The following is a 25,905-nucleotide window of genomic DNA, read 5'->3' on the forward strand; positions in this document are numbered from 1 at the left end:
CTACAGACCAAATTACTTAGCTATTACACCCATCTTTACACGACTGAATGAAGATCCCACTGACAGGTGACTTATCTCAACAAAGTGGCTATGGTCTGGCTCACAACTGCACACCAACAGTTTCTCAGTGAACCTTTCTCCACTGTGGAGGTTTTTATGCCAATTGATTCAATGGACGGATCCAAGGCGCCTGGCCTTGATGGCTATACAGGCACCTTTTACAATGCCTATAAGCATATACTAGTGCCACACCTTCTTGCTCTGGAGACGGGTGAGCTTCCACTCACACTACTGGAAGCTGTGATCACACTACTTCTGAAACCAGGTAAAAAACCCCAATAATGCGGATTTTATCGACCACTATTACTCCTGAATTTTGACAACAAAATTCTGTCCAAATTACTGGCATCCCGGCTGTCACTTGAAATGGAAAAGATTATTTCCCCGGCCCAACTGGGCTTCGTCCCACAATGCTCAATATCCCTCAACCTACGAACAGTCTTTTCAACACTTAATAGAATTTCCCCCACAGTCCCTGCTGTGGTGACCCTATTAGGCACGGAGAAAGCCTTCAATTTACTAGAATGGCAATTCCTACATGCCACACTCTGTAAAATGGGCTTCCCACGTAATTATTCTTCCCTAATCACACTTCTCTATGTCCCGCTGATAGCTCAGATTAGGATAAATGGTGCTCTATCATCCCCATTTCCAGGAACTAGGAGGACACGGCAGGGCTGTCTCCTTTCACCATTGCTGTTTATAATAGCAATGGATCCACTTGTATGCCACTTGCAGGAAAAACATCTACACCAGGTCTTGCAATTCAAAACAGGCCCGCTTATCATTTCACTCTATGTGGATTGTGCGACACCCTGTTGAAAACTTGGAGCCAATGCTATCAAAATAGTTAGATACCGGGTACTGTCTGGCCTCCACATCAACAGGACTTAATCTGAGTTATTTACACTCACTGATGCCACCACCCAGGTGAACTCTGACTTCCCCTTGACTTCGTGCAACTGCCCAATCCGGTAACTAGGCATTAATATTCACCGGGATAAGGAACAGGGAATACGTTTAAATAATGGCCCAGTAGTAAATAAACTGACTACCCAGGTGGAGTGCTGGATCCACCTCCCGTTATCCAGGGTGGGACGTATTACTATTGTTACAGTGATAGACCTCACCTGTTTTTTGTATCTTTTTCAAAGCATCCCCCTCCACTCACCAATACGTTTTTTGCGACTCTGCACAGTGTACTACTGTGACTTATATCGGCAGGCAGGCAGCCTCGAATAGGGTGGGACATCCTAGTACTTCCATATGAAAATGCGATTTTGGAGTTCCCCACTTCCATTTGTATTATCTGGATGCACAGTGCCACTATACCCTTCTCCAAACCAGAAAACGATTTTGCAGCTCCTACACCACTGAAAGCTTTACTAATGGCGGGCCCTCCATTAGACCCAAAGGACATAGAGCCACTGGCCACAACCAGTTGGGCCTGGAAAAGGTTGGCTTGGATGGTGGGTGGACATACGTTATACTCTCTTGCAATTCCACTAATGAGTATCCCTGGCTCCCCATCACCCAGGAAAGGCTGGTTCAGTGAACACTGACAAAACTTACTTTACACATCATTGGAGACCTCTTCCCTGATGGGCATGTGTTTTCCCATTGGAAGATGATAGGTTTTGTGACGCCACCCACATGGACAATTTTGTTCGCCTCCACCTTCAGAGTGAGCTTAGGGCTCAGATCCTGACGTATTCATTGGCCTCAGCTGAGTTCACCCGCCCTGACACTTGTGATCACTGACAGTGAGGGAGATAAGTTAATCACCAAACTATATCACACCGGTCTGGACCTGTTACTGACTCAAGGCTTTTGACTGCAGGCCACATGGGAGGCTGACTTGGGACGCCCCTTGACTGACAAAGTTTGGTATGCCTGCTGTGCGCAGACGCACCTCATTTCCTTTAATCATCGCCATAGCTCATACACTATCAATTCCTGTGATGAGCTTATGTCACACTCACAACACAGGCTTGCATAGACCTTACTCAACCCTCTGAATGCCCAGAATGTCACATGGCAACCGCAGACTTTGCTCATATGACATGGACATGCAGTGTAATTGTGGCATATTGGAGAGTGGTGTTCGATAAACTGGCCCTGATGATACACATTGGTTTCGAACCAACCCCATTGTTAGCCAAACTAGGCTATTTAGGGGACGTGCTCAAATAACTACGTCAATATGTTGCAATCACATTGCTTCTAGCCAAGCAAGAAATAGCTATACACTGGGAACCAAGCAACCTCCTACAATAACAGCATGGATTAAAAGTCTTAAGTATTGTGATCCATTCACAGCTCTGCAACTACCCTCCTCCAGACCAAAAGACATTTGGCAGCCATTACAGGACTACCTGCTGACATTGGAATCACAGGAATCAACCTACCCTCTTTCCCCGTGAAATGCACTCTTGCATGGAGAGGTGGGTATTGCCTACCTTATTCTGCATTTAGGGAACTGGGTGGCCCTTGGACTTCAATACTTATCATTACAAGGCGAAATGTGGTGTTACAGGAATATTCATTGTTGCGTTTTGTATTCTTGTCATGTGTGTTATGAATAAGCAAGTCATTCTACTCCTATTTCTGGGAAAACTTATCTGTCTTTGTATAGTATAGTAAAACAATGATAAATAAAGTTTTTAAAAAGTGTATAGAAATGTGTGCAACTATATTGAAACATGGATGACTCAAACCGACAAGTAATGAGTGCCAACAGGTTCTTCTGCCAAATATCCAGTTTTACTGTATTGTGATAGACTAGCTAGGTGGATCGAGGCAGTTTGAAATCACACTTCATTTAAGGTTGCAAGGCCCAAGATCGAGGTTAGAAGATAAGCATGTTAGGGATTTAGAGCTATTCCAACTCTAGATGTACTTCACTGAATGGTATACTGCAGGTTAATAATATGGAGTAAATAGTTGTGCTGGTCAATTTTAAACACTCGACATAGTGACCATCTTCATTTTGGGGGCATGAATGTTATCACATTTATAAAAAGTCACCCTGAAACATCTTTTGATCATGTAAAAAAATATTGTTTTTAAGTGTACATTGAGATAATCTTTGAAAACTGAATTTTGTTGTACTTACAGATTTTACTGTTTCACTGTACAAAACGAGGTTCTGGTGATGTCAGTTGGCAGAAGAGCTGGCACTCCCATATGAGAAAGTGCAGGAATGAGTGAGAGCGAAACATGTAGCAAACAAAAGTGTTGGAGCACATCATTAAAAAGTGAACTGTTATATGGTTGCTTGGGACTCCAAAGGGTTGTTCCTCTAATGCAAGCAATACACCAATACAGAACAACCTTTTGGCATCCCTGGCAGCCAGTTGTGGGGAATTCTGGAAGAGGAGAGTGGTGGTAGTGGTAAAGCAGCATCAAGAGAAGAAGCTAATACTGTTTCATCAAGCCTGTGACAACTGCACAAGCTACGTTAAATCCTGTCACTCAAACGTAATAGGAACACAAATGGAATAGTCTAACTAGTCACAGTGGCGGCCTATTGTCAACGAGGGCGGCGAGGTGTATAAAAATGTTTATTAAATAAAATAAAAAAATGTACCTTTAATGTTGGGAGAGACGGTTCCGTCTCTCCTTCCTCCTCGGACTCACGGAAGCACACAGGCTTCCAGACTCCACTCCAATCAAAACACTGCTGTCAACAGCATGACAGCAGTGTTGTGATTGGTCGGCACTCAGACAGGGAATAGGGCCCTATGCACTTTTTCCTCCCAGCTTTTCAATACAGCCAGGTGGAGAAATGCAAAGTGTGCATGACTGTTTGGCCGGCCAGGGTCATGCTCACTTCTGTGCACATAGCCCTCTTCAAGCCCAGCCCAGCCTAACTCAGGCCGCCCTAACCCTGCTCCAGAGGGAAAATAAAATTATAATAACATTGCATTATTATCCTTTTATTTTTCCCTTTCCTTCACTGCATAACGCAGTGGGGCGACGCTCCTTTGCCTTAGTGGAGGAGCTGCCGCAGACTATTAAAAAAATGTCATGAGCTTAAAGGACACTTGAGTCCACCCCCCACAACCAGCAGCAACAACACATGAAAAACAACAGCTGCAGGGGCTGACCCAAAGACCACACTCTGGCAATAATTCTTCTTGAACTTGTTTTCAAATGAATTCTAGTTATTTGTAGGAAAACCTTAACAAGTCAGATGAGTTTGCACCACTTTTCCTGCTTGCCTCGAGTAATCAGGTAAATTGTTTGTGTTCCAGTTATTGTCCAAGAAAGATTTTTGCATCTGGGAAAAGAACGAGGAAACATATTTTAAAATTATTGTTAAACAAATATGTCACATGAGTAGCTTATATATCATTGCAAATACATGATAAAGATCTTAACAGTGAAATCCTAGCAATATCTTTTTTACAAAAATAGGGGAAATTTGTTTTGCTCAATATTGCTGTATATCCAGTTCAAAGGGAACAGACTGACTTTGCCTCAACCTAAGACCCCCATCTTCCACATTTAAAAAATTGACTGCACTTATTGTCCCAATTTTATATTATGTAAATGCACAAGATGTAATCAGAAATCAATTTGGTCTTTGGTGAAAATGTTAATTGTTTCTCTTCATATTAAAAAACCTCTACAAATGGTGCAAATAGATATGCCATGCTTTTTGGCATAAGTGTTACGTATCTATGAAATGGACGGTGTTATATATCACTAGCTAACAAAGGTTGTGCCAACAGTTTTCTGTTTGGCTGGCTGAGTTCAGGGAAGATACATGGACTTGAAATGGTGCTTCGGAGTGGTTTGCTAACACCTGCTTTCTTTTTACAGGAACTTGGTACGGGCAGTTTAGGATACTGCACTGACTTTCAGGCAGTACCAGGTTGTGGGATCAGCTGTAAAGTCCAGAATATTGAAAGTGTGCTCCTAGGGAGTGAAGAGAGCTTGAATGAACAGAATGCCTACTTGAGCAGCGTGACCTCCGGCACTTCCCAAGGGCAGAGCTCTCTTCTCATTATATCGGATTCAGAGGGTATTACCTTCCTTCATATTACAGTATTAACCATTCTATTCAACATTCTGAATTTTAAATGACCAAGTCTCAGATTCCGAGTAGGTCGTAAAATGGTGAGGAATTTACAACACAAAGTAAATGTATTTATCTCATGGGTGTGGTATTTACCAGATGAGTTAGATACCTCCATTGTTATTGTATTGTTTCGTAATTGCATTTATGTAGTGATAATAACCCCATACAAGGTAATGAAACACTTTACGGCAAGTAGCATGCTACTCTGGAATCCAAAGTTAATGATTAATCAAGTGGTTGTTGTTAGTTATTGATTAGTATATGTTAATATTGTTTGTGGTGATTAGTTGTGTGCTGTCAAGTAACAATTCCATGCATTTACTCCAGTTTCTGTGTGGTAGATTACATTAACAGGCGTTAGATGTGATTATTAGAGGGGGTGTGAGTTCATGCAGTGACTGTTCGGGTGAATGAATAAGCGAGCGGAGACTAAGTATTATTAAGTTGCAGGAATGTAGTTTCCAAGGAGGAATGTGTGGTCTGTGAGGTGAGTTGTGAGGAAACTGCAGAAATAAAATAATGGAGAATGTACAGACAGGCATGTGACTTGGAGCAGGCTCAACTCAGAGAGAAAAATACATTAAATGGATAGAGGGTAATGACAGGGTCCTTTAATAGAAAACAAGAAGAGAGAAACAGTTATTGTTGCTTGGGGGTCGCTGCAGGAGGGTGATCCCTAAGGGATCCACCCACTAGACACCAGAGAGGGGAGGGGGGAGCAGCCCCTTGGGCAAGAGCTTTTGCTCTCTCCTTGAGGTTTTGCACATATTTACTCTTTCTGCCCCCCTGGTGGAAACAGAAAGCCCACTAGGACCCAGGGGTAGATTTTTTTAATGTAAATTTAGGGGTAGGGGCTGCCCTGATTGGGTATTGTAATGCCCCTGCCCCTCCTAGAAATAGGAAGTCTTTCTGCCCCCCCTGGGGGGCAGATGGGGGCAATAATCCCAGAAAGGGATCCACCCACTAGACACCAGAGAAGGGTTGGGGAGCAGCCCCTTGGGCAAGAGCTTTTGCTCCCTCCTTAAATTTGTGCGCATATTTAGTCTTTCTGCCCCCCCTCCCCCCCCCGGGGAAACGGAAAGCCCACTGAGAGCCAGGGATTATTTTTTTATGTAAATGTAGGGGTGGGGGCTGTCCTGAATGGGCATTATAATGACCCCACCCCTTCCAGAAATAGGCAGTCTTTCTGCCCCCCCTCCCCCGGGAAGATTGGGGCAATAGCCCCCGATCTGGTCCCCTGAGGGGGGGCAATAAGCCCACCAGGCACCAGGGAGTAATATTCATTTAGGGGTGGGGGCTGCCCAAAATGGGCATTGCAATGCCCCTTCCCCTCCCCCTAAAAAATCAACACAATTTTATTGCCACCCCTGGTGGGCAGATTGGACAAAAGGCCCCCATCTGCCCCCCAGGAGGCAGAAAGCCTCTTGGCACCAGGGATTTTCTTTTGTAGTGTAGGGGCTTCCCAGAATGGGCATAGCAGTACCCCCTCCAAATAAATAGGCACAGTCTTTCTGCCCCTCCTGGGGGGCAGATGGGGATTATTGCCCCTGATCTGCTCCCTAGGGTGAACAAAGCCCAGTGGACACCAGAGAAGCATTTTTTTAAAACCTCCCACCCAACTGAATGGGACATCAGTCTTTTTGCAAACCCCCCCCCTCTAAACCCGCCCCCTTCCCACCTCACCCCCCCCCCCTTGCCCCGCACAGACTGAAGCACCTCATCCCAATTGCAAGCAAGCAAGAGGACATTTGACTCTTTTGGGATTTGATTTTACATATGGGCCAAGAGAGCTTGGCTAACTTCCAGTATTGTCCTCCTTGCAATGGATAAGAGGCTGCACTTTTTGGACTTTGGTACGCTGCCATCTAGAATAATCTACCAGACTCAGACTCTTCTGAAAACTGAACATCTGGGGGAGTTTAGGGTGGTGTGCTTCACATGCACCCCACACCATTTTCTTACCATCAATACTCTGCAAACCTCCAACTTTGCCAGAAATCTCACATTTTCCCTACACGTCTGTGATGGAAACTTCCGGGATCCGCAGGAATCCACAATATTCCTATTACCCAGAATTGCCCCATCTGTACTGATAAAAATTCTGCCCCACTTGTGTGGCTGCCAAAACAGACTCAGCCTAAAAACATATGAAAAATACTACACTGTTGGACCTGGTTTGGTTGCCCCTCAATTTCTTCACATTTTGGCTCTTCCCTGTCACAGGCACTTGGCCCACCTACACCAGTAAGGTATCATTTTTATCAAGAAACTGAGGAGAACACTGGGTGGTAGGAAATGTGTGACTCCCCTCAGATTACAGAGCTTTCCATCACAGAAATGTGAGGTACATGTGTTTTGTAAACACATTTTAAGGTTTGCATGAGATTCTGGGCAACAGAACCTGATGAGAGCCACACAAGTCACCCCATCCTGGATATTCCTAGATGTCTAGTTTTAAAAAATGTACAGGTTTGTTAAGTTTCCCTATGTGCCAGCTGAGGTAGGGCCTAAAAACCACCTAAAAACCACAGCTCCCCACTTTGCAAAAAAACTAATCAGTTTTGTGTGGAAAAATTTGATGGATCCATGTTGTGTTTTGGGCCACTTCTTGCCACCCAAGTGAGGTACCATTTTTATCAGGAGTCTTAGGGAAACACAGAATAATAGAACAAATGAAATTGCCAATTGTCTTTCTCTGTATTTGTGCCTTCCAAATGTAAGACAGTTTGTAAGAAAGAAGTCATTTTGAGACATTCCCTCTAGTTCACATGCTGCTATGGGTAACCCCAAATTCTGAGGTGTGTAAATAACCACTGCTTCCAAATTCCATATATTGTGCCCATTTCAGAAATGCATAGGTTTTCTTGATACCTATTTTTCACTCTTTGTATTTTACCACATGAATTACTGTAAACCCGGTACACCAGTGGTTCCCAGCCTGTGGTCCGGGGATCCCTGGGGTCCGTGAAGCCTAACCTGTAGTTCCGCGACTGCTTAAAAAAACAGATTAGGTCCCCAGATTTCAGTAATGACTCAGTGGGGGGTCCCCGGATTCCAATAATGAATCAGTGGGGGTCCCCGGGTTCCAGTAACGATTAAGTGGGAGTCCATAGAAGTCAAAAGGTTGGGAACTAATGCGGTACACAATAAAAAACCATTGTAATGTGCAGCTTAGTTATCGGCTATGGGTAACTAGGGTTCTAGGTGAACCTAGAAGCCCTGTATATCCCCACAACCAGAAGGGTCAAATAGACATAAATGTATATTGCTTTCGAAAATCTGCGATAGTTAGAAGAAGTTACAGATGAAAACGTAGACATAAATGGCTGTCTTTTCAGCTCAATTTCAATTTTTATTTTTCAACTATTGCTTTCTTTGAGAAAGCCTTGAATGATCTACACAAATGACACCTTGCTGAATTTAGAATATTGTCTACTTTTCAGAAATGTATAGCTGTCCAGGATCCACCATTGGTTTGATTTCCATTTCTACCATTAACTGGAAGGAGATTGAAAGCACAAAAATAGGAAAAAGGGGCTAAGTCCCAGTAAAATGCCAGAACTGTCTTGAAAAACTTGGAAGTCTGCTTGTTCCTGAAAGCTGGGAAAATTGTGATTTTAGCACTGCAAACCCTTTGTTGATGCCATTTGCAGGGAAAAAGCAGATGCTTTCTTCCTCAGTGCTCTTTTCCCATTTTTTGGCTAATTTCTCATCCGCTCTAGGAGAATCCACAAACCCAGGGTTCCTTTAGAATCCACAGCGTGTTGGAAAAAAGGACAACAATTTGGCATGGATAGCTTATGTGGACAAAAAGAATGGGGGGGCTAAAGGCAAGCTACCCTGAATAGCCAAAAAAAGGCTTAGCCCAGGGAGGAAAGCTTAGCAGCAAAGGGGTTAAATTAAGCTCAGTCACCCCACCAAGACGTGCGGGTGCAGTGGTGAGTGAATGCCTTGGGGGCACCCTGGAACAGTGGCTGGGGACACAGAGCAGGAGTATCGAACATGTGGAGCCAGAATTAAAATGCCTTGCTTCAGGTTGAGCGACCTGCAAGTGGAGCCAGTGTCTCTCCAGTCCTGGCTCAGTTAGCAAAGCGGAAAGACTGTGCCACTGATCTGCCTGAGGCTTCCCTTAGATATGGGGAGGCCGGGCCCAATCGAGTAGCTAAGGTCCCTTGAAATTCAACAGAACATGTACCAGATGTCTCAGTGAGTGAGCGGAGTGCTCGGCAGACATGGAGAACACAAAGACCTCCAATCTGTGGGGAACCTTGGTCGGGGCCCTGAGAGGCACATGCAGAGGGAGATGTCCAGATAAACATTAAGGATAAAGAATCCCACATATATAAAGCAATAAATAAAACTCCTGCAATGTAAAAATAAAAGGAAATGAAGCACCACAACCAGGCAGGCATGCAGGGCAACTGCGCTCAGCTGAAGGAGAAGTTTAAGCCCACAGGAAGACTACTACAAATGGCTCACTGGGCGTGCAAAGACACAAAAAACATTGAGAAAGCTGAAATACTAGAATATCAGGAAAAAAGCACAGTCCTGACTCCACTGGCATTAGTGAAATAATCTACTCACCTTGACGGCATGTTGCCCTAAATAAAAAATGTTGCCGCATATCCTGGAAACCCCAATACATTTCAAAGACTCACTGGTACACAATTATAGTCTCTCTACAGTGTACCTACCAAGTCCTCAAATAAAAGTAGGGCCCCCAAAAAACTCCATGAATCAAGGACGCTTTTGCAGAGGTTTACTTTAACAAGATGGGGTACTAAAGATCACCATCAAAATAGAAAACAAATCAACCTCTTCTGTCATCATGTGGGACCCACAGGAGCCAGCAACCAAACAGGGCATTTAGCTCTTAATCCTTGAATTCAGAAAGGACGTGAGATCACTGAAACAAGTTATCTCCAAATTGATTTCGGAACTTGATCATCACATCCTAAAACCTGAAACCCAAGTCAATCAATTGGAAACAAAATTTACTGGGCAACATCTTAAACAAGATGAAATGAGGGATTGCTTAACAACCTCTGAATGGAACTACCAACAACACAATATAATATAGATAACTGTAAAAACCAACCTACATTAAACAATCTGCAGATATGGGGCATAACATCAGGCATCCCAGAGGCTGAACTTGGGGCATACGTACAAAAACAATTCTGCACTATATTAAAGACCTCTGATAACTTTGAAATTGCTCTGGGTTATACCCACAGAGTCTATTCAGTGTGTCAAGAACAAAACACCCACCTAGATATCTTAACCAGAGTCCAGTCCTATTGATTCAATGAAGAACCAGTTGTTGAAACAAGACAAATGGATAACATTCAGTTAGAAGAAGGCACTTTTGTGATCTTCCAGGATGTCTCAACATACACCTTTAATAGGCAGCAAGAATTGAGAGAGGTAACAAGTAATCTTAGAGAGGAGAAAATTCTATATTGATCGGGCTTTCCATTCCACCACTGACAAGAAACAGCATACAGTTCTCACAAAAGGCAAATCGACGAGGATTTTTAATTTAAGCCCAAAAAAAGGCACCATAGAAAACACAATAGGAGAATAGGTGGCAGAGAGAGTGAAGAAGAAAAGATGGAAAAACAAACAAGATGCCACTGAAGACTTCAGGACAGAGAGACACAAGAAGGATGAACAGCAAAAGTTAATGTGTCCTCTCACTGCACCACAGGGTTCTGCTTCCTGGTACTTTGATCCCCCACACAGACTGGGGACACTGCTCCGTCCCATTCCAAATTACAAGGATACTGATGTTAATTGAAACCAGCAAGGTAATAACTTTCTTATATGCTATTTAACAAAAGGCTATTTAGAACAATTGTTGTTACAGAGCACACACTACAATGTCTTTCAAATCCTAGCCACACACAGGGCAGGGGACCCCATTCACAGAAAATCAGGGATGTTGAAGGATCCAAGCAACTACGCATATTATAGAGTAATTGGTTTTATTTTTAAAAGCTTGGCATTTCACTCAGTTATTTATGTTTAGGTTATAAGTACAGAGAGGATGCAGTCATCAAAGTGGCACCATCGGACACTCTCAATATGAGCTGCAGGCTCTGTGGAGTTCCATCATCATGACTTATGGGGTAAAATCAGTCTAACTAGAACCCCAAACCACATCAGTGGCAACCATTCCTGACTACCAATCCAACTTCATGTCATTCTGCAGCATGGAAACATCTTCTTTAAAAGCATGCATGATGCCTCCTGTTTACAGATAAAGATAACTACCCCTCCTGATAGTGCTGGACCTCTAGCTCACCTTTGGCTTTGTTTACCAACCAAGCTCATTCACATCCTGAGGGCATAAATGAAACTGACTTGTGACATCCATCACTGGTACTCTTCCAACTTCCCCAACCAATAATAGTTTATTTACATGACTCCTCCAGAACACAGAGGGTCCCCATCATCTGCTAAATCTCATAAGAATCCATATTGTCCCCTATCATCTTCGACCTCTTGATGCAATACAAATATAAAAGCATCAAAGTACATCAGTATGCCGAGGACACACAACTCTACATTAAAGTCTCTTCCATTTTCAACATTCTGTATGTCAAGCACAGCCTGCTCCTCAACCAGAACTTCATTTTCAGTGGCCACCTAATGTTTAATCCCACCAAGCCCCGTTTTGTTCTCTTTGCGAACAATAGCAAGAAACAGCTAGTCCAAACTTGGCTCCACAATGTGAACTTCAATGGATTAGAAGCACAAATTTTAGTCAGTGCCAAGGATTCTTCCTTGAAACCCTCCTAACCCTCAAGGAATGTATTGACAGAGAACCAAAATAGCTTAGTGCCATCTCTCTCTGCAAAAGAAAGTAAAAACATTTGTCCCAGAAAAGGAAATTCAGACCTGCTGTTCAGGTCTTCATGCTCTTACATCTAGATGGTATCCTAGACTCCACACTGACATTCTCTTAAAGATATCCTACATGCTGCAGCATGTCTCAACAAAGGCCTAGCAAAATATGACTACATCATCAGAACCCTAAAATAATTGGACTGGCCTTATTTCTGGCCTACAACACCTTCTAGAGCAGCTCCATCATCTATAAATCCAGCTTGACTGGTGCCCCACCCCGACACACCCATCTGGCTGAAAAGTGTACCACCTCAGGTGGCTCTTGACACGCCCGCGCCCAATACACCATCAGAATGAAGTGCAAGAAAAAAAACAACGGACAGCAGGCTTTCTCCGTTTATGGACCCACAATGTGGATAGGCATCACCATATTGATCCGTACTGCCCTTACCCTTGTTCAATTTGAAAAAGAAAGCTGACGACTCGCCTTGTTTAAAATAAAAGTACATTGTGACACAGTAAATGGGCCATTTTCCTTTTCAAAATCCAGCACCCTCCCTAGGTTCACTCTCTGTTTGTATTGCTGCCTTTGATACTACAACATATCTATATACATACAATGCAGGGACAAAGTAAGGTAAAGCGAGCAAAAATAGAGATAAGCTACTCTGGGGCATAAACTGGCAAAATCAGTTGAATCCAGTGCTATTGCATGCCCCAGCTGCGCAGGTGAGATGACAAGGCACAGTAAGGTAGTACACTCCTAATGACTTGTGGATATATTTAAAGCCTTACACCAGTTGCCTTACACCGTGCTGCAAAGGACTGCATCTGAGGAAATCTGAGTTGCAATTTGCGGAAGTTACTGTCTATTATTAGGAGAAAGTTGTTTTTTTATTCCTGCTTTAGTCAGAAAGGCTAAGCAGCACCACTGGGTCTCGGAAATTATCCACATGCATGAAAAATATCATTTTTCTTTATCTGCCCATAGTATGTTTCAGTTATTCAATATTCAAGTTTTTCTTGGCCTAAACAAACTCTTCCATTGTTTAAAGCCTGCAGGTCTGGCTGGGTGATTTATAGTCTCTAAAATACAAGATTGGCCAAGATCCAACTGATTTCCTGGTCCACAAAAAGCCTTATGATACAGGGTGTCCAGCATTGGTCCTGAGGGTGGATCCACGCCACATTTTCAGGATAATAACTTAGGGGGTCATTATGACCCAGGCGGGAGGTGATAATGTGGCGGTAGTACCGCCAACAGGCTGGCGGTACTTACCGACACATTATGTCCGTGGCGGAGCCGCAACGGTAATACCGCCGATACTGCAAGGCTCCCCGGCGGTTGTAAGCAGCGCTGCCCCGGGGATTATGAGTCCCCATCCTCCAGCCTGTCCATGGCGAAAGGCTGGCGGTATGGGAGACTCCGGGGCCCCCATGCACAGCCCCATTGCGCATTCCACTGCCCGGATGCGCGCCAGGTGCTGCTGCACCCGACGCACCTCAACATTGTCGCCTGCTTGATTACAAGCCAGCTTCAATGTTGTGGTGAGTTTTCCGCTGGGCCAGGGGGTGGAAACACAGTTTCCGTCTGCTGGCCCAGCAGAAATTTCATAATAGGGTGCCAAACATACCACCAGCACTGGCGGTATGTTGGCACCCGCGGCTTCGGCGGTCTTTGAAAAAGACCACTGAAGTCATAATGAGGGCCTTAATATGTAAATAAGTTCCATACAAATTATTTTTATGATAATGTAACTTACTTGGCTTTTCTCAAAATGACACCTGCTTTACTGGAACTACCTTGGACAGCACTGATCTAGTAGCATACCTGAGGAATCCAGGCTTAATTCAAACAGTAATTTCACCATCTCTTAGTTCCACCAAGGTACTATATTCTACATCATCTTGAGAACAAACCACACCTCTGGGGCGATGAGGTGGTTGGACCATGATTTATAGCTATGATTTTCTTATGACATCAGAATATCACACCTAAGCACATTCTTAACCTATGGGTGGGTTGTGCGTTTCTTGCTTTTACCACTAGATTATTACCCAGTAGGTTATCTGTGTCTATAACGTGGCTGGTGTTTTAACTGTCTGTGCCGGGAATATGGATGCTCTTCAAAGTCTTCTGGACGTGATTGAGTGTATGACTTCCAGCCACTCAGCTTTAACTATTCTGTGAGACAGTCATCTATGTTTGGACAAAATTTTGACACACTCATTAGTTATGTTTCTACCTGCCTCGCAGTTCAATTGTAACCACCAGGACTGAGGTGTGAAGATTTTCCTCTCCCTCTGTACCTTGATGGAAGAGCAGGTGCTTGAGTCATCATAGCAAGAAAAACATCCTTTTTTTAGATCTTGCTTGAAGACAGCTCTCTTTCAACAGTGTGCTGCTCCCCTTCACATCCCTGCCCTCCCATGTTCTCCTTGTTGCTCTCACACCCCCAAACCCATCCATTGCTTACACTACCCCATCTTCCCGCCCAGCTCAGATTTTTTTCATTTTAAATAAACCTGCCCCTTGGGCTCCTCTGTTGCTCCCGAAAACCCTTGTCCCTTTTTTTAGTTTAGTCTTTTTCACTTTTTGGGAGGACCTACTTGCTTTTTTTAATTTACTGATCGAAGATGGAAAATTGATAAAAACGAAATGGCCCCTGTGTGGCAACGCTAACCCCAGCATACATCATCAGGCTGGAGCTGCAGTAGCATCATGATGCGGACACCTGCATACATTATCAATTCATTTTGTTGCCATTTCCGTTTATTGTTGGCGATACACTTTTTCTGTATTTTTGCAGATGCTTAACAGCATTGGCAAAAAGCACTGACACAGGCAAAAGGCAAGAACTATTGGCTTTGCTAATGCGTGTCTTCCTTTCATACCATGTGTTTATTCTTGAAGGCAGTCTCTGAAAATAGAGCTCCTCACCTGCACAGACAGCATGCATGGCTCCCCGCCCAAGACACACTTAAGTGGGCAAGGCGGTAGGCTACAGATCCACAAAATTGCTGTCTATAGATCCCACAACACAGACTCACATGGTGCTACCACGTCTCACAAAATATCTGCTTCCGTCACACTGTCTCTCAATGAAGAGACAATATCATACAGTGGCACAAAGAGAGCTGGAAATCCCTGCAGAGAGCAAGCTCTTGCTGAAGGTGGAGGAGCCATTAACAGCTCGAGTCAGGCTTGAGTCTGCCTGGCTCTGCCTCAGCTCGGGCTCCTCTTGGACCTTCAGGTTTAAAATGAGCCAAGCTTTGATGTGGCTCCTGCCTGCCACCCACGCTCTAACCTCGAGTACCACGAATGAAAGACAACGCACCAATCTTTGATGTAAAACAGGAGAACAATAACCGTCTAGTGGCTGAAATACACAATGTGAAACTAGAAGACGGGGGTCAGTCCAGGCTTCCCTGCTTGTTTGTGTGACTATTTTATTTCTCTCAGCCTCCTTTTTAACACTTCAGAGAGCACCGTCAAATACTTGAGTCTAGGATGTTCGCTTTATAGAAACCTTTCTTGTGTTTCATATAATAGACTATATTTTTGCTTCATTTATAATAGGAAAGTTGGCCACTCATAGGGTACACATGAGAAGTGTTCTTCCCTTTTATTTCAATAATGGCATTATCCTGAGTGCCGGGGGGGGGGGGAGGGGCGGGGGCATGAATGTTTTTGACTTTATATTTAAAAACTATCAATGACTCTCAATGCAGTGACATTCTGATGTACTAAAATGAAATTAACCTGCATGTTAAAGAAATACACTTTTTTAAAATGTTTGAAGAGACAGCCTTTCTCGTAGTTTTAATGATGGTTGTTTACGCTTTACGTGGCAAAACTTTTAAGGGCTCAGTTCCTGCATGGGCTCTTAGAGCTAAGCCCTTGGATCAGCTCTCTTTCTTAATTTCTTGGATAATTTAGCTCTTATTCTAGCTTAAGTTTTTAAGCTTTGGGCAGCTGTATCCATCATAGTGTGCTCACAACGTGCAAGTCACAGAACTTCACACCTACTCCACCGTCCGACTTGAGGCGAATGAACAACATACTCAAATTGTGTGGTATTACTATTTAGTCAAGCAAAATGTCATTAGTGAATGAAATAGCAGTCCTATAGAAGTTAGATATACAACACTAAGAAACACCCATGTTGTACAGCAAGTGACCCTTGAGATAAATGAACCCAAATACATTTAGCCATGATTCCTAAGTGCAGTGATAAACAGTGTACAAACGTAATGTAGGTAGTAGCTTCTTTCTCTGTACATCCCCCGCAGGGCAGGCACCTGCCGCCAACAATTTCCTTCCCCACAAAGTATTCTTGGGCAAAAAATATAAACAACAACCACTTATATAAGCTTTCACCTCTAACGACATGAAGTATGGAAAATACACATAGTTTGATACATAATATACAACTCCAGAGCTCCGCATAACGCACTGGCCCTGCCAAGGGTACCTGTGGCCTGACCAGCCTCCAGGCAAAGCCGCCATCCAAAGACAACTCCAGGCAACCTAGGGTAGCGCTGAAAGGTTCAGGACAACCAGCAGGTCAGTCACCCCTCCAGCCAGCTCCGAGCCCTCCAAGATTATTACCCCATCAAGGCTTCAAAACCAGCCAATCAGTTTTCATTTCTGGGGTAGCTCCATTCGCTTCTGGTCAAAGTTTTACCGCCTTCTGCTCCAGGTGTGAGTTGGTGGGTGTTTTGCATATGATGCTGCTCCTCCTGCAGGTCCGGAGCCTCTGGACATGTGGCCTGCTGTGTGGTCCAGGAGCAAAAGAGGGAGCTCTCCGGGTCTGCAGAGCTCTTAAGATCCTGCTGTCTTGGCGCTGGTGGATGAAGTCACAACCCCCTGTAAGAGGCTACTGGAGCCCCCACTGTAAGGTCCTACCCATACAGTGACATATGGCAGCCCTACGCTATGTGCAGGGTATGCCAGCTCAGGGGTCTTAGAACTTTTTGCTGTATGTCATAGACAGCCTCTGAAGCCAGTAATTTGTTTTTATGGGAGGGTGGAACGATCGGCTCGGTCTCTGTCTCTATAGTTGGTGCATCAGTCCCGATGTGCCATTTTTCTTGCGTCGTCCCTGTCACACCTAATGACACCATGGTTGCGCCGTATTTACAATACGGTGAACCAAGGCGGTTGTTAGGACAATACCGTCTAAACTTGTGATGCTATTGTGGAGCTTTGCTGCACTAGCATCAAACATTTTGATGCTATTGCAGCAAAGCACAGGGAGGCTCATTGATTAAAATGGGTGCTTCATTTTAACGCCTGCTCTGATCATTTGTTAAAAATGACGGAAAAAATGGCGCAGTGAAATGTAAATTTCACTGCAACATTTTTTCAGGCCTCCCTGCTTTGGAACGCCTCCCTTGCATATGTTATGCCTGACACAGGAATAATGTGGCGCAAGGGTTTACAGAATGGCACAATGCAAGCATAGCACCACTTTGTAAATACGGCGTAGGAGAAAGGCCTCCTTAACGCCACCATAGTGTAAAAAAAAAAATTATGCTAGGGTGGCGCAAGGTGCTTGAAAATATGCCCCTATGATTTTAGTGGACACTGTTATGATTTGTGTTTTCAATTGGAAGGATGTCTCAAATCCCGAAAACGCTCCCCGTTTTAAATGTGCAAAACATTTGTTTCAGTAGGTCTAGCTAGCACTACTCCTGAATTTCCTCTACTCCTGGAAGGAAGAGTTTTAGTGAATCAGAATTTACATAATTAAGCTAGACACCACGGTTCAGCAAAGTAATTAATTCAGAGTATAGCAGTTTTTTTTTGCATGTTTCGTTAGAATACTATCTATTTATTAATAACATTTATACAGCGCTCTGCCACAAATTGGTATCCTGGCGCTAACCACTTGGGTGGAGGTGGGGGGGGTGAGACTAAAGTTAACAAAAGCCAGAAAAGCAATGCCAAGTGACAGATAGAGAGACGGTTACGTGCTTCTTCCATGTCGGCAAATGTGATTTTTTTCGCTTTTGTTTAATTATCAGTCAGGGGACAACAAGAAATCTCTGGAATATATTTTATAGTGCATTGTTTTACTAATAGCTGTTTTGCTTGTGTACTGACAGGGAGAAAAATACCTTCTTTAGAAGATTTTCCCTATTTTTCTACTGTCCGAGACAAAACCCTTGGCATGCTCCTGAAAAGGAAACAGCCGGGTGGCGACCCTAGCTCATGTCTGAGGCAAGCTGCAGAGGGGAGGTGTGTGTTGGGGAAGAGGAGGCAGGGGGTTACCTGCCAATGATGCAGCAGGTTCAGTGGCACCAGAGCCCAGGTTATAGGCTACCTCCAGAATTGTCAAAAATTGGACACACACTGGCCCACCCAAAAGAACATCCTTGGCCAATCCAGATATAAATTCCTGGAACCGGGCCTGAAGGGACCTAACCACGTGAAAATAATTTAATGTATGTTAACATGTAAAGAAAATGAACAGAAACATTAAAAATAGAAAAGAAGGTGAAGTGTAATTCATTTTTATGTTTGTTTTAGACGGTGCTGCAGCCCCTCAGATCTTCACTGTGCTGATTGGGAACCGGGAGTGGATGAGGCGTAACGCTCTAACGATCTCTAATGATGTGGACGAAGCCATGACTGGCCATGAGATGAAGGGACAAACAGCCATCCTTGTGGCCATAGATGGTAATATCAACCTCTTACAATTGAATAATGATTAACAATAACAAATTGACGATAATACAAAAAAAAGTGATGTCAATTTGAATAACAAGCTCCCATAAATGTGTCCTTTGCATATCTGACATTTTTCACCTTGTGTAACTGAAAATATGACTATTTCGCTCTACCTAGTGTAGCTGTTGGGCTCCCACCTGTGTTACATGGAGCTGGGACGTTCCTTGGGCAGCTGTGCGCTCCACAAATGTTTCATTCAGTCATTCATTTCAGTCGAGTGCCCATTCGTTGATCCATGTGTGCTATTTGATTATGCTTCATGTCTCTCATATTTTATTCCATTGCTTTTCAAAATACCTGCCGCAGTTTTGATAAGAACGATATGTAAGTGTAGGGTAGGCGCAGAGCCTCTTTAAAAACAGTTTGCACTGAATGTATTCCATAGTTATAGCAAAAGTAGCACGTCATACCACAAAACTCATGGAAGAAGAAAAAAGTACAACACTAATAAAAATGTGCTGCTTTAGAGTTATGTACAACTGGTTGGTAGTACCACCACAAGCATTGCACAATGCATTTCTTAAGAAATGTTGCAAAGTAGACCAAAATTAAGACTACCTTTATCGGGGAGGGTTAAATTAAAGACACACTGCTCTGCAGCAAACCAAAGGTCATATGACTTGATCAGTAGTCATCCTTTGTTCTGGAAAATTCTGAAAAATAATTGACAGGACACACAGCAGCCTTACTCACAGCCTTCTTGTGTGAACGAGGTCAAACGCTACGGGGTAAATGACATGCAGTTGTATACAGTGAGGATTAAGCGGCTTGGCATGCCAAGTGGAGGACATGCAGTTAGTACTGTAAAGTCTTTCACTCAGTGTGACCCAGAAGATTCCTCCGGAAAACAAGAAACAAAAGGAGTCTGGCAAAACAGGAAATGGTTCATTTAATTAAACATTAGGGCTGGGAGAGTAGTTACAGCACCAGAGTCTGAGGACTGTATCTCATAGCACGTTGAAATGGTCCTTGTTTTACACATTTCTCTGGGAGCAATAAAGGCATAGAACATTCTTTCCCTGGTGAAAAAAGACAAACACTTGAAAAGGAGTAGTGAATACAATTTCCAGATAAGGAATGCAGGTGGGCCAGTGAGTTCTGTTCAGATGTTAGGCCTTAGGGGCACGTGGTCGCCGTGTGTGCTGTGTGTGTTGTGCTTCGATTGACTATGTGTACCGAAGTACATGTGGCATCTGACTTTATGGTGTTTTGGGAATGCTTGCATCCCTATGGCCATTTGTGCTTTATCAGGGCCAGTCTCCAGGGACCATCGTAGTACTGCTTTTTACCTGTGGTCTAAGCTTGTGTGTTTGGCTGTCGACTAAGTGTTACCCCACTTGTGACCTGTCAGTCATTAACCTTCAGGCCTAGGCTGCAAAGCCTACCTGATCACGTACCTACAGGCTGGGGTTGACAAAGAGTTCATGGCGCGGGAATCCAACAGGGGTGATTTGACTTAGTTTGTGTATGAAAATGAATCATTCATATATAAAGGTGTCTTTCTGTCGTGTGTATTGATTGACTCGATGTCAACATTTCCCCCTTCAGTTGAATTTTCAACTACATCATCAAGCCCATACGTCACAACATCCACAGTGTTGGTACTTTGTTATTGTACCTCCATCGCTACTTGTACCCTACCCAATTTGGGGACTGTAGTTTTACAGCAGGATACTCCCAAATAGTAGGAAACCACACAAAAACACTAGCACGATGAAAATGGGCAATGACATGCACAAACCGGTCAGCAATCGGTGGAGCCAGGAGAACCAGTTTGTGAACCACTCCTGCTCAGGGGCACCTCTCTCCTCACGCATGTCCCTCTACAGTCGGTGCAATGCTTGAATGGCAAGTTTCAAAGTTCCATTGTCTATGTCATTACCAGGTATATAGGTGCAGAGTGATGCGCTGGTCTTGGCACACACCCCACCCTTCACTGCGGTCATCAATCCCAAAATATAGCAATGTTGCATCACCACGAGGCAGATAGCTCTAAGTTCTTCTTTGATGGCATTAAAGCTGAGCTCAGTACTGTCCATTATTTTGAGCATCTCCCACTGCGTTATCTGCAACTAGCGGGCATTTGCTTTTGTCTGCCAGGTAAAGAAGGGTATAGACCAGAGGTCTTCAAACTGGGGGGCCTTAAGTGGTCCTAGGGGGGGTGTCAGACTCTGGCCAAAAGAAGCATTATACAGAAAACAGGCCTTTGTTTGTAGCAGAAGCATGTTATTGCATTTTAAAAAAGGTAACAGTACTGAACTGCAATGTTTAAATAAGTCTAGACGTATTTAAACATTGTCATCTTTATAAAATAATTGTGAAAAATTCTGAGGGGGGCCCAATGATTTTTATTTTTGCAACTGGGGGGGGGGGGCACGGCATTAAAACGTTTGGAGACAACTGGTATAGACCATCCCACTGATACTAGAGCATCAGTGACATGTCTAAACTCCTCAGGAATGTCCTTGTACTGAGCCAAACCAAAATAGTCAGCAGCTCTTCTCCTTCGAGCCTGATGCAACAATGTTGTCTCCTTCCTCAGCGGGTGTTAGTGCAGTTCAGACAGATCTTCTCCAGGGATGACCAGGGTTGGTGTGTGTAGGGTGATGAGGGAGCAGAGGCCACACCATCCAGGGACGAGCTGGGTATCAGCAAACTCACCACACTGCAAGTAGGTGTCCATATTTGTGGAGGTGCCCTAAAGCAGATCTGGAATGTGCAGTATCGTGCCCTAATTCTCGCTCATGCCCGGTGGAATCATGCCTTTGCCTTTGAAACATAAGGAATAGAATGTGAGTTTCCGTACAATTAGGGGTTACCCCTTACCTTCTATCCACGTGTATCTGTTTACCTTGGTGTCCCAGATCTCCTGACATGGGGTATCTACTCTGTTGTTTACTCCTCCCCTATGACACTCATTTACCTTCATGTCATCGAGGTGGCTGGACCTGCACTGCAACTTCATGTCTGGGGTCCATTTGTTATTAACAAAGACAGCCACAGACACGCTAAAGGTCACCCTGGGACTGCAGGTGGGAGAGTACATGTTTGTGCACCGGTTAGGTGGTTTAGATACCTCCAAGAATCTCTTGTCATGAAAATCCCAGGACCAACCTGTGTCCTCTATAGCCCCCTTCCTGCGCTTCCTATCTAGCCAAGTTTGAATGTCACTAGGCTCGGTGAGAAGGTACAGTGCTGTAAGATTGGTCTCGTGGCGGGTCATATTTACTGCCATTATATGGGACTCTACTGTAGTAGGCTGCATTGTAGCCCTAATTCTACACAGGTACAGATGGAGGGTGCATTGTGCTTTTTTGAAGGCTAACTCTTGGGATAAGTACAATCTATCGGCACCCACTGCATGTGGTATCAGCGAGCCCACATAAGATGACCCAGCTGATGTCTTGGAGCCCACGGCGGTCATGTGCAGACACCATATGTTGTGTAAGAGACTGCTGTGTGTTGCGTGTGAGATGCTAGTGTTGGGTAAAGTGTAATTGAAGGTGACATGAGTGAGGTCCTTACGCAAGCATGACATTTCTCAAATAGACACCATTAAATCAGTTCATTGGAAATACATGGTTGCGGTAGCACCCCTAGCAACCAGAGAATGTATAAGCGCAACAATATGTGTAACTTAGACATTATTGTAGTTCTCGAGGCGCTTCCGGCTGTGATGTCTTGTGATCTTCTCGATGATGGGTTAACAAAACAGTTAAGAAAGAGTCCCTGGGGTGAGGTTTGATATGGGATCCCATTGAGGGTATGGATGTTAAAGTCCATGGGGGTGTTGTGGCTCTTGATCCTGTTGGGAGCAAGAGTTATTTGGAATGGTCGGTGACACTTCATCCTGCTGGGGAGTCTGGTGTGGCTGCCCGGAAGATGGCGATCCATTGTAAAGATGGTGCACTTATCGGCTTGACTACAGATCTGTTGGGCAAGAGCTATGTTTGGTGGTTCTGAAAAAAAGAAAATGAGTATCCGTACGTTGCCACTCAATCCTTAAGAATTTCTGTGCTTTCTATGTATTTTGGTGTGGCACGGGGATGAGGGAGTGGCCTTAATCAAGTTACCTGGTTCTGGACGAAATAGATTATTTATAAACATTTTGTTTTTACACATCGTCGGGTCTCCCCCTTCTCTGTGCTTAATTAAGTATGCTTTATGGGATTGTTCTCGTATAACAGGTGGGTTTTAACCTTCGAATTGACGCTATGTTGGCATTACCCTCCCTTCAGTGCCCTCTGTGTGTGCACGGGGCAGTGTCAGTGGTACAAAGCAGTGTTTCAAGCCTACACGGGCGAGGGGGTGCAAAAGGGGAGGTGTCTCTCACTGAACGTTAGGTCAGTGAACACAACTTGCCCAGAGGTCACGTGTGCACCTCTCCGGCCTCAGCTCAAGGTAAGCCACGTGATCCCCCTCAAGTGGCACCAGGTGTCCTAGCTACGCCCTTTTTCTCAAGGTGGTTTTTGGGCTGGCTTTGAGCTTCTCTTATTTGGGTCTTGGGCATTTCCCTAGACTTCTGAACATTTACTGTTGTGCGCTGGTGGAGGTCAAAGTGTGGCTTCATTGCCCCCGTGTCTCTGATCTGTGGAGTGCGTTATCAGAATCGTTGGTCCCTTCAAGCAGTATGAGGCCTTGTATGTCACCCTATTGCTAAACCTGCTCGGGTGTGAGCTTAGTCCTGCATTCTGCTCTGCTCAGAGCTGCAGCAGATGTTTTGGACTCCCCTCCCTAGCACCACCCTCTCCCTCAGCCCATTTCTTTTTGGGCCTAAATTCTTGGCTGCTAATTAGGAAGCCCTGAGGGTAAGGAGGCGGCAAAGAGCATCACTGTGTGGGGAGTCTGGAGCAAGGCCGGGAGCTTGGAGTTTTTGCCTGCATTATAGTGATGGGCTGGGGTGGTTGGATGTCCTTGTGAACCCCCTTCATAGGAACTCACGCATGCGCTGTGAGCATTATATGGTCTCTGCTGCCCCGAACGTATGGAAGGCCTGGCTCCCTACACTGGAGAACCTCTTCATTTTGGAACCAGAATGGGTGCCCCCATTTGGCCGGGGACCACTGGAGGTACTCTTGTTGTTGGGACTAAAAAGACGCTTTGGTTCCGGCTGGGGGCCCACGAATGAGGACCTTTTGATTTGGTAATAGGATCCCGTTCCACTTTGCTTTTTGGGCTCGAGGACCTGGGGTGCTTGCTTTTAATCTGTGATGGGGAGCTGCCCTGCCCCACTCAGTCAGACTGCTTTCCCCTTGGGGTGTGGCCGGTTAGCCCCAAACTGGGGCACCAACAGCAGAGTGGGGCCCCAGCTCTGGCGGGCACCTTAAATGATGGACTTCAGTGAGGATTCCCAATCGACAGCTACACAGCAGCCCGGGATGGTGAACTCTAGGGATGACACCCGGTCGATAGCCACTCAACAGGCCTGAACATTCCGAGTACAAGTAGAAGGTTGAAATCCCTAATATTATTCTTGTTTGCCTTTTCATTTTCTGTCCTACTACAGGTAATATTAGGTGTGCTCAAAAATGTATACTTTGTGCCGGGGTTGTTAAGGCTTGCTGCTCATTTAAGTTCTGTGTCATTGCAAAATCATTGCTTCCCCAAATGGCTACCCCTCCATGTCATTGCTGCAACCCTGATCTATGATGGATCTGGCTGTCTGGTTATGGCTGCTGCTGCCATGTGCTGGCCCAATTACCTGACCCTTGCTGTGGTGGTGCGGCTAGGGACTCATTTTCAGAAGGCTGAGTGTAAGGTGCTATTATGTTTGCCTGGGCTTGATTCTCTGTCTTCAGGCCTAGCCTCAGCTCATTGAATTCTGCATGTAGTGTGCTCTTAGCCGGGATCTGTCGGCATATGGCCCATTTTATGGTAGTAGTATCATTGTATGAGGTGTGGCTGCTGCCAGCCACCCTGGTTTACATTGCTATAGCTATTTTGAAACCCTTGGAGGTCTTGTGGCAGAGTTCCCTTCACGCTTGCTGCCAATATGGCCCCCTCAAGGGCGGTCTTCCTTAGCTTATGTTGGATCAACTTGGCGTTGTCCGTCGGGGCCTGTCACTACTTCTCCTTGTCTTTCTCTTGTTTCCTTCTGTGGAAGTGCAGTATGTGCGCTTGTATTTCTTGTCAGGGTTTAGTGTATAGCCCTACTATGATGTCCAAACTACTTTGTATGGGGATGTTATAAAAGAAAATGACTTGAGGGCCTCTATCTGTCCACGTCTGTCCTGTCTCCTGCCCCCACCATTCTCTCATCCTATCTTAGAAAATGTTTCCGCCATCAATCCACCTACGTCTGGGCAGTCAGGGAACATTTCCCTCAGGGCCGTCCATATCTGGTGGCTATATGAATTAAATGCGGCCCGTCGTGCTCTAAGTTGGTCAATGTGACTGTTGGGATTCGAGCAGGAGAGAATATCGTGTTGGTTTGCTCGACGATAATGCTGCTAAGCAGACTCTTAAAATCACCTATTGCTAGAGTGGTTCTTGCAGTGTTTTTCTCAAAGCATAAGATCCATTTCCTGACCCCATCCAACAACGGCAGCAGCTTGGCTATTAGACCCTCCTTGTCCATCTGGGACCATGGCACATAGATGGTCCCCAACGTGCCCTTTTGTAGTAACAGGCATGTTCTCGCTCTGGATGACTCCACTGGTTTTCCCTCTACATAGCATTCCCTTCTCCTCAGGCACTCCTGCATGTAAGGGAAGTTCCACTTGGGATATCCCCCTCTGTGCCGGATGCAGTCTTCCTCAATTGCTATCTCCTCTGATTCAAAGGATTCCTCCTCCGGCCAGGGTCTATTGTATTTGTCGCTTCTTTTGGTCCAGCGGGCTAGTAGGTGGCAGAAGGGTCAGTTGAAAATCACGCCTTCCTCCTGGGCCACTGTATCCCTAGGGGTTGGCATACCTGTCCGGTGCTTTGGTGGGAGCAGCAGACGTCTTTGTTGCTGTTCTCCTTGTGCGTGCACAACAGTGCCATCTTGGTCCTCTTATGTCTAAGCTGGGTGTGCACCCGGCTGCCTTGGTCCCTAATCTCCTGGTTAGCTCCTCTCCTTCGCTGGCCTCTCTGGGGAGGCACGGACCCCAGTCAAAACCTACCCTTCTTACTCTATCTTGGATTCCTCCATGACTGAGGCTCTGTACCTACTCTCACTCTCCTCAGGTGG

The 25,905-nt window shown here is 44.8% G+C and overlaps 1 protein-coding gene across 3 annotated transcripts in view; it reads left to right on the forward strand.

The window, feature by feature from the left end:
* The window catches only part of ATP7B (ATPase copper transporting beta), a 515,812-nt gene that overhangs the window by 437,393 nt on the left and 52,514 nt on the right, over positions 1-25,905 (forward strand). For all 3 annotated transcript variants that reach the window (XM_069205459.1, XM_069205457.1, XM_069205458.1), the window contains 2 exons: positions 4,888-5,089; positions 18,534-18,683. In XM_069205459.1, the coding sequence (XP_069061560.1) occupies positions 4,888-5,089; positions 18,534-18,683 (352 nt within the window). The remainder of the gene's footprint in view (positions 1-4,887; positions 5,090-18,533; positions 18,684-25,905) is intronic.

The sequence above is a fragment of the Pleurodeles waltl genome, chromosome 8 (genome assembly GCF_031143425.1).
Source record: "Pleurodeles waltl isolate 20211129_DDA chromosome 8, aPleWal1.hap1.20221129, whole genome shotgun sequence".
In the NCBI taxonomy this organism is placed as follows: domain Eukaryota; kingdom Metazoa; phylum Chordata; class Amphibia; order Caudata; family Salamandridae; genus Pleurodeles; species Pleurodeles waltl.